Here is a 15,558-nt window from a genome sequence, read left to right on the forward strand (position 1 = left end):
TTTGTGTTACCAGTACTGTCACTGTTTAAATTTTAAATAGCATGTCTTGCTAGTTTCATGTTCTTGGGGTAAATATGGAGAAAAATCTAAGTTTCTTTATCATTTCCATAGTGTTCCACTATTCTCTTCTGTCTTGTCCTTTTCCTGTACATTGTAGAAGAATGGAAATGGGCAAAAGACTCTTTCTCAATTTTTGATTCTTGCATTTGTGACTCTGCACTGGTAAAACTAAAAGTTTTTGAAACTTGTCTGTTATTACACAAAATATCTTGGCAAAAAATGAAGCAGTAACGAAGCTAAATATGTTGTACGTTTCCCCAGCCTGTTTCTTCTCCACCACCACTCACCCGGCCTATTTTAGTTCTCCCTTGTTTTCATTTTTTTTTTGGCTCTGATCCATTTTCTGCAAGGTCGATTAAAACATGAGCTGAAAAAATAGTGCAAGTGATCTATTCATGACAATTCAATCCAGAATATTGTTTATGAAACCCCTTTTTACTGTGCATCTCTGGAAATGTGACTCATTAGCCATGAAGTTGGGGTGTCTCGCCCACCCAAACCCTGGTTTGTGTGAATGTTGTGTGATTTACTGCCCTGAGCAATCGCCCATCGGCAAGAAGTAACAGATTGTACACTGCATACAATTATAAAGAAGTATGTTTAAGAATGTTAACTTGAGCAAACAGTTATAAAAGAAAAGAAAGTTTTTAAAAAAAGTGTATTATACTTAAACAGTGCGTGGTGGAGCTCAAATCTTCCAGAAGTTGTTGTTTTCAATGTACACAATGTACCAACTCCTATTCACCACTTCCTGGTAAAAGTTCCCTTCTTGGGCTCCATTTGATTGCACGTTCCTGCTGGATTGAATCCGACTGCCTGTTTTCTCGAGCTCCTTCTCTCTCCATCTCCCGTAGAAAAAGAACTCAACCCACCACTGCTCCCCCAGTATTCTCTAGAACCTTCTCCCAGTTCCACTCTCCTGATTGGATGGCACACATTCCTAGCATCCCTTATTATTAACTGTAACCCAGACACTCCCAGCAGAACACACTACTTCTACAGAAAGACCATCACGTGAAATATCTGATAACGTTAGCAGTAAAACCTTTACCAGGATGTTGCATTTGTATGCGTTTTACCCTGTTACTCATTTTCTCCCCTGTGCCCAACCTCCACCCCGTTACACTTTTGATCGTGTGCGTTGCGGGTGTAGGGGTCAGGGTGTAGTGTCCGTAGGCCAAGAAAGCAAATTGGAGTTATAGAATCACACACAAAATGCTGGTGGAACGCAGCAGGCCAAGCAGCATCTATAGGAAGAAGTACAGTTGACGTTTCGGGTCAAGACCCTTCGTCAGGACTTCTAGATCTTGTTACCTATGTTTTTGCTCCCTTGTCATGTGTATAATTGTAGCTGTTAGTTTATTGGTGTACTTTAAATATATGGATTTAGAACAGAAGAAATAGGAGCAGGAGTAGGCCATCTGGCCCATCAAGCCTGCTCCGTCCATCATTCAATAAGAAAATTGTTTCATCTCAATAAGATTTACTTCAAAGTTTGTTTGCTTCGTTTGCTTTCAGAAACATACTTCTGGTTCCTCACAGATCTTTAAAATTGATAACTGGATCATTTGTAGCAATGACGTTATTTAAACAGATTATTTTCCATCACAAAGGCCACTTCCATTCCTGTAATGTCACTTATCCCTTCCTCAGCTTACCCCATCTGCCACTGAAACTTTCATCTGGACACATTTGAGTCATTGAGTATATTTCCAGTAAGATGGCGTAGTATTCAGATGTATTGGCTTCTACAGGTCAACAAAGGTGGTGTTGTCTTTTTAAATGTATTTTTTATGATATCAAGACCATGCTGGACACTTAAGAACTTAAAAGTATTTCAGGTCTACCCCATCAGCAAATTTCTCGTAGGTGGAGAAACTGAAGGAGCTGGACAGTTGATGATGCTGTTGTCTGTATCGGAGAGTCAGAGTTGGTGTGCAAAGGAGGTGTGCATTCTTAACAGCGAATGATAGTTTTAGTCTTTCTTTTATGATCGCAAGACCCCTTTGGACATTGTTAACGTGGAATGCTTCACGTCCGATTCACTGATTTATTGGTGAATGGTGGGGGAGCTGAGTTGCCTCGGTTGTAGTGGTGACTATGCCTCAAGGTGTGGTTTGCAGCCACCCAGGAGAAAGGTGGCGGAGTCAGTGTGCTCCACTGGACTGCAGGAGGCGGTGTCGTGTGGCATTCATGTTTGAGTTGGTGCTGTCCTCTAGTGTTTGCTTAGCAGAAGACAAGATGTATTGTGTTCTACTGCAGACTGCTGCAAAATTCATGGACTCAGGGTCTTGGATTTTTTTTTGTATGACTGTATTTTACCGCTGTCTTATACAGTATGTGCTATATGTGCCTTGTGCTGTTTATGACTTTACTATGTTTTGCACCTTGGCCTTGGAGTAACACTGTTTAATTTGGCTGTATTCATGGGTCTTTATGTATGGTTGAATGACAATTAAACTCGAGCATTTATTTATCAATGATAAATGATTGTTTTAATAAAAGATCCTGGTCATTATCCCACTTATTTCATGAATTTAAACCTGCTCTATCCACCCAACTTATTTATTGACTCTTTCAATACTAACTCATTTTGATTTTAGTTATCCCCAAGCCTCATTTTTTAAAAACTCTTGTTCTGTAGTTTAAATTCCTTTATGAGCTTGCTGTTCCTTCATTCATGCCTACCCAATAGCCTTATCTCCACCTCTCAAGGAGATTAATTCTCCCAACTTAAATTTTCCTTCACCCATGCTCACTTGGAGCCACACATAATTGAATTGAATTCACTTTATTACTTCCTTGCTTCATATACATGAGTAAAAATCTTTACATCTCTGTCTAAATGGGCAATGTGCAATTTATAGTAATTTATAATAAATAGTATGTACAACAGGATAATCAATGTAACATAGAAATACAATTATATCAACACGAATTAATTAGTCTGATGGCCTGGTGGAAGAAACTGTGCTGGAGCCTGTTGGTCCTGGCTTTTATGCTGCGGTACCATTTCCCAGATGGTAGCAGTTGCAACAATTTGTGGTTGGGGTGACTCAGATCCCCATTGATCCTTCAGGCCCTTTTTACACACCTGTCTTTGTAAATGTCCTGAATAGTGGGAAGTTCACATCTACAAATGTGCTGGGTTGTCTGCACCACTCTTTGCAGAGCCCTGCAATTTGGGGAAGTACAGTTCCCATACCAGGTAGTGATGCAGCCAGTCAGGAAGCTCTCAATTGTGCCCTGTAGAAAGTCCTTAGGCTTTGGGGGCCCATACCAAACTTCTTCAACCGTCTGAGGTGAAAGAGGTGCTGTTGTGCTTACTTCACACAGCTGGTATGTACAGACCATGTGGGATCCTCGGTGATGTTTATGCCAAGGAATTTAAAGCAGTTCACCCTCTCAACCCCAGACCCATTGATGTCAATAGGGGTTACCCTGTCTCCGTTCCTCCTGTAGTCCACAACCAGCTCCTTTGTTTTTGCGACATTGAAGGAGAGGTTGTTCTCTTGACGCCAGTGTGTCAGGGTGATGACTTCGACGACTTCTTCTCTGTACATTATTATTTGAGATTAAGCCAATCAGTGTAGTATTGTCAGCAGATTTAATTAGCAGATTGGAGCTGTGGGTGGCGACATAGTCATGGGTATACAGAGAGTAAAGGAGGCGGCTTAGGACACAGCCCTGAAGGGCACCTGTGTTGAGGGTCGGAGGGGCAGAGGTGAGGGAGCCCACTCTTACCAGCTGCCGGCGATTTGGCAGGAAGTCCAGGATCCAGCTACACAAGGCAGGGTGAAGCCTATAGGTTTATGTCCCACTCCCTATTGATCATTTCAATCCACTTCCGTGGTCTAGCTTTTAATGCCATCTGATAGCTCCTTGTTTAATATCTCCTTCTGTATCAAGCTTTAAAATCTATTTGGATGTTTTGGATGTCAAAGAAATATAAATGCAAGTTGTCTTCTACAAAATATTTCTGGACTTTTGAAAAGACAGAATCAAATGGTGTACATTAACCTAGTTTTGAATTTTATCATGTGACTAAAGTTAGTTTTCACTCCCAGACATACATTGTTAATGAAATGATTTAAAAAATGATTTATTATTGTTACAGTTGGCTCTGCTGTGTGTGTCAGTGGCCAGGGAGCATCTCCAACAATCAAGCACTGCAATATTAGTGACTGTGAAAATGTTGGGTTGTATATAACAGATCATGCACAGGTATGTTAGTACATAATGAAGGTAACTTTTTATTAAACTGCTTTGTTTCCTGTCCATAGCTCAGTGTAATCTTTTTTAATTTCATAGGGAATTTATGAGGACAATGAAATTTCAAACAATGCTCTTGCTGGAATCTGGGTAAAAAACCATGGAAATCCTATCATCAGGAGAAACCAAATTCACCATGGGCGTGATGTTGGGGTCTTCACATTTGATCATGGCATGGTAACTCTTAATACTTTCAATAAGAATTTGATAGCTGATGAATGGATTAATTACTGAATTAGTCAACAGAGTGGGCTGGGATGTAACAATTCATCATAATTTGTACTAGAAGAATTTGCTCTCATTTGTCACTATTGATGTTGACCACAGTCAATTAGGTTTCCTCATAGTAATGTGCCTTTTGTTAGAAATTCAATTTTGTGCAACCCAACTAGAAATTGTTTACTGAAACTTCACAAACTTGCAAGTTCTTATGCTACTGCAGCCAAGATGTTTCAGCTCCTAGATGAATTTCTGGCACATTACTTTTAGAAGTTGTGATTTTGTTACTAGAAAAAAAAAGTTATTGTCATTTGTCAATGGGATAGCGGTCAAGATATTAGAAGCTGATTATTTATCTTCAGAAAAACGAGGCTGTTACTGACATGATCTTGTTAAAACTAAGTAAGCTCTGTCGATAGTGAATGAAGTCTTGTCTAGATTGCTTTTATTCTTGTGCTTGCTCAACAAGATGACCTTGGCATTTTTCAATACTGCAATGTCCTGTGAACTTTTTTTTACAGCAAGTAATGTCAGGGCTTGAATTTCTTTGCTATATTTGAGGGACTGTACAATGGTGGAAATGGTAGAGAAACTGCCTAATGAATCTCAGGGTAGTATATGATGACATGTATGTACTTTGATAGTAAATTTACTTTGAACTTTGATCTTTAACAGCTCCAGTGATTCTTGTTCAATCCTGACTTCCAGTGCTGATAGTGTAGAATTTGCATCTTTTCCCTGTGTTTTCTTGGGTTTTCTCCCACACCATGAAGACATGAATATGTGGGTTAATTGGCCACTACATGCCGTCCTTGGTGTATAGGTGAATAGGTAGTATATCGGGGTAATGTTGGGGGTGGGGGGGGGGGGGGTAAAATCAGAAGTAGTGTACATGATTTTGGCCAGTTTCTTTGCTGTGTAGCTCTATGGTTCTGTTGTCAAAAGCTAGATATGATTTCAAAGAACTGTCTTCTGTTCTTTATTCTGTCAGTTTACAACTTCTTTTAAGCTTAACTAGTATTGATTAGTTATTCCATATATACTCACTGGAAGAAATTAAACATCAATTTCTTCAGAATCCCCTGAGGTGACCGTAAGTTTGTTTAATTAGTGATATTAATGCTGTTTTTATCTCATTAGAATGATTCACACTTTATTTTGGATGTGTAAAATAATTTTTCAGAAATAAGTGTTATTGAGCATGATGCTTAAGGTATTACTGTTTAGTTATTTCTGGAGTAGTGTGGAGCCTGACCTATATATAAAAAAAATAGCTTTTATAGATTTTCAAGATCTCCAATTATGCCTTTAAGATGTATAGTCTTTCAATATTTCCCATAAATTTTCCTACTTGCACAATCATGACCAATTTTTTAAGCTGCTGCTAGATTGGCATGTACCTACCTGGAAAAAAAATCACCTTTCTGTTACTGTTTTACCTTGAACATACTTATAACTACCTTGTTCAATTTCGCTGGTCTCTTGATTCACAATGAACATGTTTGTTATTAACAGAATACTTGACAAACTACAGTTCTTGAAGATTACAAGTTCCTGAATTAAACTAAATTATGATCAATGTGCTAACTACTGCTCTGTGCTTACATTTTGAATGAATGAAAAGTTGTAATATGAAGATAGTTTTACTTGAAACTTTTTTTCATTTGCAAAGTTTATCTTAAAGTGCATTTCCTAAGGTTGCACTCATTTTTATCATATTTCTCAGTTTTCCAATTTTCAGTTTACATAAATCAAAAGATTTATTTGTTAAGTGATTGTCAAAATTTTGACAGTTTTGAAACAAGTCATTGACTGACTCACTATGTAGATTTCTCAGTCACAGCCAATCCTTCTGCATTGTTGTGTCCAGATAATGGACGGAATGTAGAAAAGTGCATTTTTTGTGCTGTTTTTACTGCTATGTCCGATGATTCAAGGGCATAGCCTTAGAGTAAAGGGATGGATGTTCCTTTAAAACTGAGATGAGGAAGAATGTTTTTCAGTAAGTGTGGAGTGAATCTATGGAATTCATTTCCATGGAGAGCTGTGGAGGCAATGTTCTCTGTTATATTTAAGGGACAGGTACTTAACTGGTAACGGGTTTGAAGGTTATCTGCAGAAGGCAGGAAATTGGGGTTGAGGAAAAAAATTAGCCATGATTGAATGGCGAGCGGACATGACAGGTCGGATGGCCTAATTTTACTCCTATATCTTATGGTTTTATGATATAATTATTAATTTGCCAATAATCCAAATTGTATTTTCTGAATACATTTTCATAGACTTTGACTCTTGTGGTTCAAATTCTCAAGGTACAGCATCTTGCTTTGCTATTAAGATTTGCATAAGACTATATTGAATCAGCATTCATGAAGTAAATTTCACATTGGTTGATATTTGTGATCTGAACATTGAAAGAAAAAGTGCTATATGGAGACCAATTGTAACATACTCTGCTTATTTTACCAATGTTTATCTTTTTTTAAAATGCCCAGTTACATAGTTTCAGAACCCAGTGACTGTCCAAAATTGCATTTCTTTTTATCGGTCCTTTTGTTTTAAACTTTGCTAAGCCAATTTGCTTCACTAATGTTAAATTAGGAGAGCGATATGATGATTTTGTAGAAATTAAATAACTTGAAGAAAAATATCAAATTTTGCCAGCATTTAGTTTTTGGAAATTTTATACAGAAGGTGCACTAACCTAACAAAAATAATGTCATCTAAATTAATCTTATTCAACTGTTCCTTCCTTCTAAAAGCATATTTTGACAGCATCCTTTATAAATTTCAAAGTTTCAAAGTAAATTGTTTTAGTAAAATATGTAAACCATATACAACCTTGGGATAATATTGATTTGCAATAGCTTTCCAGTGGAGGTGCTCTGTAAATGCAGTTTTTGGCTTGTATGAGATTTTTACTCCAGTGAACATGTGCAGTGTATAATTTTAAAAGAAATTAGTATTGTTGTCATGCCATATTATTATAATAGAGTTGGTTTGCTTGTTATTTTTCAGAGTTTTGGAAACTGAACTAGCATTAGTTGATAGCATTGTTAGCCAAGAAGCCTTGTCTGCTTCATTGAATTGAAGGCTTTCCCAAATGTTTTTATCCATGAAGCAGCTTAATAAAATTCTGTTGTATGTGATTTTTGCTGAATGGATGTGTGGTGTACTGGTTGCTTTTGAAAACAGTTAATGCGTATTTAAAAACGCAAACATGAGGAAATCTGCAGATGCTGGAATTTCAAGCAACACAGATAAAAATTGCTGGTGAACACAGCAGGCCAGGCAGCATCTATAGGAAGAAGTACAGTCGACGTTTCGGGCCGAGACCCTTTGTCAGGACTAACTGAAGGAAGAGATAGTAAGAGATTTGAGAGGGGGAAGGGGAGATCCAAAATGATAGGAGAAGACAGGAGGGGAAGGGATGAAGCTAAGAGCCGGACAGTTGATTGGCAAAAGGGATATGAGAGGATCATGGGATGGGAGGCCTAGGGAGAAGGGAAGGGGGAACTCCAGAGGATGGACAAGGCATGAACATTGATTTCACTTCCGTTAATGCCCCACCTCCCCTTCGTACCCCATCCGTTATTTATTTATTTATTTGTTTGTTTATTATTATATTTTTTTCTCTCTTTTTCTCCCTCTGTCCCTCTCACTATACTCCTTGCCCATCTTCTGGGATTCCCCCCTCCCCCTTTCTTTCTCCCTAGGCCTCCCGTCCCATGATCCTCTCATATCCCTTTTGCTAATCAACTTTCCAGCTCTTAGCTTCAGCCCTCCCCTTCCTGTCTTCCCCTATCATTTTGGATCTCCCCCTCCCCCTCCCACTTTCAAATCTCTTACTATCTCTTCTTTCAGTTAGTCCTGACGAAAGGTCTCGGCCCGAAACGTCAACTGTACCTCTTCCTATAGATGCTGCCTGGCCTGCTGCGTTCACCAGCAATTTTTATGTGAGTTACTGTGTATTCCAGTTCTCCAAACAAGAGATGAGAAACAATAGATATCAGTCTTATTGTCAATTCAGGCTTTTTCTCTCTCTGCCAAAATTGTAACTGGTTTATGGGCACCATAATTCCTGGGGGTAACTGAAAAGTATGAAAAAAAGTTTTTAAAAAAACTGTGCATGCACCTTTTTTTAAAACTTTTTTGTACTTTTTATTCCCCCAGATTTAAACAGGCTGGTACAGCAACTGCAGTGCAGGTAAGAGGACTTAAAGACTAATTTAGTTTACATCTGGAAGAAATATGGATAGGTTGAGGATTCCTGTGCTGCCTGGCATCATGGAACTTTCTCTTTGAATGTTCTTGACACAGAACATGATTCAGTACCAGAAGGGCAAGTCAAACGTCTGGGAATAATTACTAAAAGTGACTTGGGCTCAGAATGCATTTAGAGGATTTTTGTTCAATCACGTTCAATAGGGTTGAACAAGTCAGTGGAATTTAGTTATATAAGAAAGTGCAATAATTTGAGATGACACAGTTGAAATACAGTTCTAAGTTTGGAAGAATTGTTGTATTGGTTCAATATTTTCACAATATGTAATAGAAACCCATGCTTGCATACTGTTCATACAAATCAAATCATTACACAGTGCACTGAGGTAGTAATATAAGGTAAAAAATAACAAAATGCAGAATAAAGTATAATAGCTACAACAAAAGTACGGGCAGGTAGACAATAAGGTGCAAGATCATAATGAGGCAGAATGTGAAGTTAAGAGTCCATCTTTTTGTTTAGGGTAGTGGTTCTCAACAGGGGCATATGGCCCTCCAGGGGGACATGCTGGATTTTGTAAGTACTGCACATAAAAAGCAAGAAACTGGGTAACATCGGAGTTTCTGAATGGACCATGATAAGTTCACTGTTTTAATGAAATATTAATAAAATATATAAATGAAAAATAAATTAATATATGTAATTTAATTGGAACCCTGAATGAAATGGAAAATAATGCTAGATGAAACAAATAAAGCATAAATATTGACTGTATATTAGAATACTTAATAGAGTGGTCCAAAAAAATTTACAGCTGACAGAGACTATGGAGTGTGGGGTCCACAGAGGTAATTAAAAGTTACAAGTAGGCCATGAGCAGAAAAAGTTTGAGAACTGCTATTCTAGGGAACTATTCAATAGTGTTGTAACAGCAGGGCAAAAGGTGTCCTTGAGCTTGGGTGGTATGTGCTTTTGTATTTTCTGTCCAATGGAGAGAGGCAAAGAGAATGTTATGATTGGCCTTTGATTATGCAGGCTGCTTCTCTGAAGGACTAAGTTTAAACAGAATCTACGGTGGGGATGCTGGTTTTGGTGATGTGCTGAACTGTTTCCACAGCTCTGCAGTTTTTTGCATTCACATGCAAAGCAATTGCCTTACCAAGCCATGATGAATTCAGATGGGATGCCTTTTATGATGCCAAATGTCTTCAGTCTGTTGAGGATGTAGAGGTATTGGTGAGCTTCCACTGCTGTGGTGTTTTGTCTGTTGGGCCAGCACAGGTTATTGCTGATGTTCACTCCCTGGAACTGAAGCTGTCAACATCCTCATCTCAAAGATGTGGATGTTGACAAGAGCATATACACTGCCCCCCCCCCCCCCCCACCCCCCAACTTCCTGGAGTCAATGACCAGCTCTTTTGTTTTTCTGACATTGAGGGAAGGTTGTCGTGTTAGTTTTTATTTCCAATCAGCAAACCTTGTAGATGGAGTTAGAGCAGAATCTGGCCATGCAGTCATGATTTATTGATGGTTAGTAGCAATTAAGTATGTCCAAAGCCACCTTAATATTATTAGAAGAGGACTGAGAACTAGAAATTTTAAGACCCTGCATTGTGGAATGGAAATATTATAGGCTAATATGAAATTCTAGCTGAGGTTGGCAATTAAAGTAAATGGAAGAAGGCTTGTAGAAGGCTGGCATGTTCCAAATGCACATTTGCTGTATTTATGCGTATTATGTATTTGAAGATGGCATCGGAGAAATCAAAATTTAAAGTGATAAAGCATTTCTGGGTGTGAATTTGGAGTTCGACACTCCTGGGAATAGTAGCCATACAGGATTTGGTTCTGGGTCGAACAAGAAAAATTCAAATTACATGTTAACTGTTGCAGGTGAGATGATACAGAAGTAATTGTGGGTAAAATTCCTATTATTCAGGTGGGAAAAAGCTGAGTGGGTGACGGCTGGCTTTGTTGTGGTTATAACAGTAAGAGTAATGTTATGTAAAGTTGACAGTCAGTACTAATGTAACAGATAATGATCCTGAGATGCAGTCTGTGAAAATAGCAATTTATGAATTTTGTGTTGGCAAACAGAAGGTGAGGGAATGCTGTTCAGTGCTTCAAGTGAGACTTTGTTAAACTTGATTTTTGTTTTAATAAGTGCTATGATTGTCCTTCTATGTATCATGCCAACCAGAGGAAAACGTATTGTTCTCTAAGTTCAATGTACGTGTTGATTTGGAGCTTGCTTTATGTCGATGAAGCAGAAGTTGAATTTAATTTTAATATTTTTTTATTCCTTCTGCATTGGACAACATAGTTTGGATTTAATTATTTACCATTTTAATCAAGAGTTAAGAGGTTGAAGTTGATTGCGAACAACATCAGTGATTGTGTGCAGGGTATACAGCTTTGTGGCCTTTGTGAGCTCACATTGGTGGAGTGAAAATTTACTAGTTCTTTTAATGCAACTTAAAGAAAATGGATAAACGTGCATCTTGATGTAAGCAGTACCTTGGAGGGACATGAAATATCAAGTCCCTTTCTATTTTTTGGAACCACGGTACATATGACAATAGTAAACTAATTTACCAATTTAGCTAAAGAAGGAAGAAGGCATTTTCATTTTTCAAGTTTCGACCAATAAAGTTAATGAAGGCAAGGCAGTGGATGTTGTCTACATGGACCTTAGAAGACCTTTGACAAGATCCCACATGGAAGGTTGGTCAGGAAGGTTTAATTGCTTGGCAATCAAGATTAGGCAGTAAATTGAATTAGACATTGGCTTTGTGGAAGAAGCCAGGGAGTGGTTGTAGATGGTTTCCTCTTTGACTGGAGGCCTGTGATTAGTGGTGTGTCACTGGGATTGGTGTTGGGTCCATTGTTGTTTGTCGTCAACAGTACTGCCGAAAAGTCTTAGGCACATGTAAAAAAAAATTCTGTAAAGCAAAGATGCTTTCAAAAATAATGAGAAATTTCTAAGTATCAAAAAATATACTATAAAGAGCAGTAAACGATAAAAAAAACAATCAAATCAATACTTGGTGTGATCACCCTTTGTCTTTAAAACTGCATCAGTTCTCTTGGTTACACTGGCGTGCAATTTTTAAACAATAAAAAAATCAAATCAATATTTGGTGTGATCACCCTTTGTCTTTAAAACTGCATCAGTTCTCTTGGTTACACTGGCGTGCAATTTTATAAGAAAACAGCAGGTTGGTTGTTCTAAGCAACTTGGAGAACTTGCCGCAGTTCTTCTGTAAACTTCAGCTGTCTCACTTATTTCTGCCTCTCCAGGTAATCCCAGACAGCATCGATGATGTTGAGATCAAGGCTCTGTGAAGGCCATACTATCTGTTGCAGAACTCCTTGTTCTTTTTGCTGAAGATAGTTCTTTATGAGCTTGGTCGTGTATTTGGGGTCATTGTCGTGTTGCAGAATGAAGTTGGGACTGGTCAGATACCCCCTGATGGTATTGCTTGATGGATGAGAACCTGCTTGTACTTCTCAGCATTGAGGTTCCATTAATTGTGCAGACACTCATCCATGTAGCATTCTCCTGCTCTTCAATAGACAAACTGCCTTCTGTTGAGCCAAAGATTTCAAATTTTGGCTTATCATTCCAGAGCACTTGCTGCCATTGTTCAGCATCCCATTTCCTGTGTTTTTGTGCATAGGTTAGTTTTTTGGCTTTGCTTCCACTTCAAAGGAATGGCTTTTTTGGCAGCAACTCTGCTATGAAGACCACTTCTGATAAAACTTTTCTGGACTGTAGAGGGGTGTACTTGGGTTCCAGTGGTTTCTGTGAGTTCAGAGCTGATAACAGTGGTGAACAACTTCTGATTTGAAAGAAATGTCAGTTTGATGTATCTCTCATTTGCTGCACTCAGTTTCTGTGGCTGACCACTGCATTTCTGGTTCTTGGTTTTGCCCGTTTCATTGTGCTTCTTCAGAAGAACTTTGATAGCACAACTTGAAACTTTTGTTTACTGTGAAATTTGTGCTTGGGAGACTTAGCAGATGCAGAATGACCACCTTGTGTCGTCTTGCTTTACTCACTTTTGCCATGGTGTAAGAATTGATGACTTGGAGGTTAACCTGTCACATCTGCCACACCCTCTTTTTAGTTTGGTTGTCCTTCACCCAGTTGATTTCTTTGTACACCCGTTTCAGTTTCAGTTCATCATTTGAAATTCATTCAACTCAATATGTCATTGATCATAACATCTGTTTGTTACTTTTGTTTAATCGTACACTGGGCTTTGTACCTACTAAGTAATCAAGTATTCATTTCAAAGGTGATCTTAATATGTTACTTTCTCTAATGAAATAAAAAAAATTCTGTAACATTTAATTGTTTGGAAAACTAATCTTTGGAAATCTTAAATCTGTTCTTTACTATTGACACAACTAATGCTCAAGGCAAAAAATAAACATCTAAAACCAAACCTGTAACAAAATCTATGGTGCTTAAGACTTTTGCATAGTGCTCTATATAAAAAAAAATCTGGATAATAATGTAATGAACTGGATTAGCAAATTTGTCGTAACACCAAGATTGGGGGTGTAGTGGATAGTAGGAAAAACTCACAGCTTGCAGAGAGCTCTGAGTCGGCTGTAAAGTGGCAGATGGAATTTAATGCAACAAGTGTAAGCTGTTGTACTTTGGAAGGACCAACCAGGGTAGGTTTTACACAATGAGGTGTGCAGTAGAACAGGGGTCTGGGAGTACAAATCCATAATTCCTTGAAAGTGGCTCCACAGATAGATCGGATTATAAAGAAAGCTTTATAAATCAAATATTTTGAGTACAGCAGTTGGAATGTTGTGTTGAAATTGTATCAGACCATAAGATGTTGGAGCAGAATTTGGCCATTTATCCATCAAGTGCTTCACGGACTCTGCGATATAAGGTGTTGGTGAGGGCTAATTTGGAGTATTGTGTGCAGTTTTGGTCACCTACTTACAAGAAAGATGTAAATAAGATTGAAAGAGTGCTGAGAAAATATAGAAGGATATTGCAGAGATGACTTGAGTTATCAGGAAAAGTTGAATAGGTTAGGACTTTATTCCTTGGAACCTAGAAGACCGAGGGGAAATTTGATAGAGGTATGCAAAATTATGAGGGATATAGATATGGGTTAATTCATGCAGCACAACTGGAGGATGCGGCATGAATCTCAACATTTAAGAGAAACTTGGATAGGTAAGGGATGAGGGGTATGGAGGGCTACGTTCCAGGCGCAGGTTGATGGAACAAGGCAGATTAGTGGTATCTTTTCTTTGTGTTTCCTTCAAATCTAGACCTAACAAATGTTGAGAGGGGATATTTTTTAGTTAGAATCTATTAGTCTGACATAGCCTCAAGATTCAGGGAGTAGATTTAGGACGGAGGTGAGGAGGAACTGCTTTTCCCAGAGAGTGGTGAATCTGTGGAATTGTCTGCCCAGTGAGGCAGTGGAAGCTACCTTAGTAAATGTATTTAAGACAAGGTTGGATAGATTTTTTTGCATAGTAGGGGAATTGAGGGTTATGGGGAAAAGACAGGTAGGTGGAGATGAGTCCATGGCCAGATCAGCCATGATCTTATTGAATGGTGGAGCAGGCTCGCCAGGCCAGATGGCCTACTCCTGTTCCTATTTCTTATGTTCTTAATGTCTTTTGTCAATTACAAAATGCTCAGATTTCCACAATGGTATTTCCAATCAGTGTACTTCATTTTTATATATTCACAATAAATGATAATAAAATACTGATTTTATTTGTTTCAGGGTTACTTTGAAAGCTGTAATATTCATCGTAATCGAATAGCTGGTTTTGAGGTGAAAGCCTATGCCAACCCCACAGTGGTTAAATGTGAAATTCATCATGGCCAAACGGGTGGAATTTATGTACATGAGAAAGGTCGAGGCCAGTTCTTAGAAAACAAAATCTATGCAAACAATTTTGCTGGTGTGTGGATTACATCAAACAGTGATCCAACAATTAGGTAAGGTTTTTACTATCATTATACTCAGTAAAATAAATATTTTTCTGGATAGATTAATGTTTTTTGCCCTTGTTTTTCACTCTCTAGGGGAAATGCTATTTTTAATGGAAATCAGGGCGGGGTTTACATCTTTGGAGATGGTAGGGGCCTTATAGAGGCAAATGACATTTATGGTAAGTTGTGGAATATAATTGCCTTAATTCAAGTTTTTAGATTTTTAGTTTTAAAGTCCATATTGCTTAAAAATGCGATATTTTTATACTAGGAAATGCATTAGCCGGAATTCAGATTCGAACAAATAGTTGTCCAATTGTCCGTCAAAATAAAATTCATGATGGCCAGCATGGAGGTATTTATGTGGTAAGTCTGTTAAAAAAAAAAGGACATGTTTGTATAGGTATGGGGATGGGCAGGACTAAAATGAACAGGAAAAGAAAATGAAATTGTCATGACTTTGCTTTAAGAGGCAACTTAAATTTAAATTGGAAGTTAAATTTGCAATTGCTACTTAACATTTTAAAATATGAAAATCTCAGACTATTTCTTTTGCTACTCTCATAATTGTTGCTGAATTAATTGTTAAATAGACTGACAAAATATAATCAGGGAAGCAGAAATAGTAAAAATAAAAATTGTGAAATTGTTAATTGGAATTTCAGCTTTTTTGGCTCTGTTCTAACAGCTATCTATATTTTCAGAATTTTCTGTTTGGACTTTGTCTATGAATGCAATACATAATGTTTGGATTATCTACGTATAAACAATGCTTATTTTCCCTTTAGTACCTATC

General features: G+C 37.9%; 1 protein-coding gene across 2 annotated transcripts in view; it reads left to right on the plus strand.

Annotated features, from left to right (window-relative positions):
* The window catches only part of fbxo11b (F-box protein 11b), a 146,101-nt gene that overhangs the window by 98,832 nt on the left and 31,711 nt on the right, over positions 1-15,558 (plus strand). For both annotated transcript variants that reach the window (XM_072264950.1, XM_072264951.1), the window contains exons 10-14: positions 4,178-4,284; positions 4,372-4,509; positions 14,551-14,768; positions 14,856-14,941; positions 15,034-15,128. In XM_072264950.1, the coding sequence (XP_072121051.1) occupies positions 4,178-4,284; positions 4,372-4,509; positions 14,551-14,768; positions 14,856-14,941; positions 15,034-15,128 (644 nt within the window). The remainder of the gene's footprint in view (positions 1-4,177; positions 4,285-4,371; positions 4,510-14,550; positions 14,769-14,855; positions 14,942-15,033; positions 15,129-15,558) is intronic.

The sequence above is a fragment of the Mobula birostris genome, chromosome 8 (genome assembly GCF_030028105.1).
Source record: "Mobula birostris isolate sMobBir1 chromosome 8, sMobBir1.hap1, whole genome shotgun sequence".
NCBI lineage: Eukaryota > Metazoa > Chordata > Chondrichthyes > Myliobatiformes > Myliobatidae > Mobula > Mobula birostris.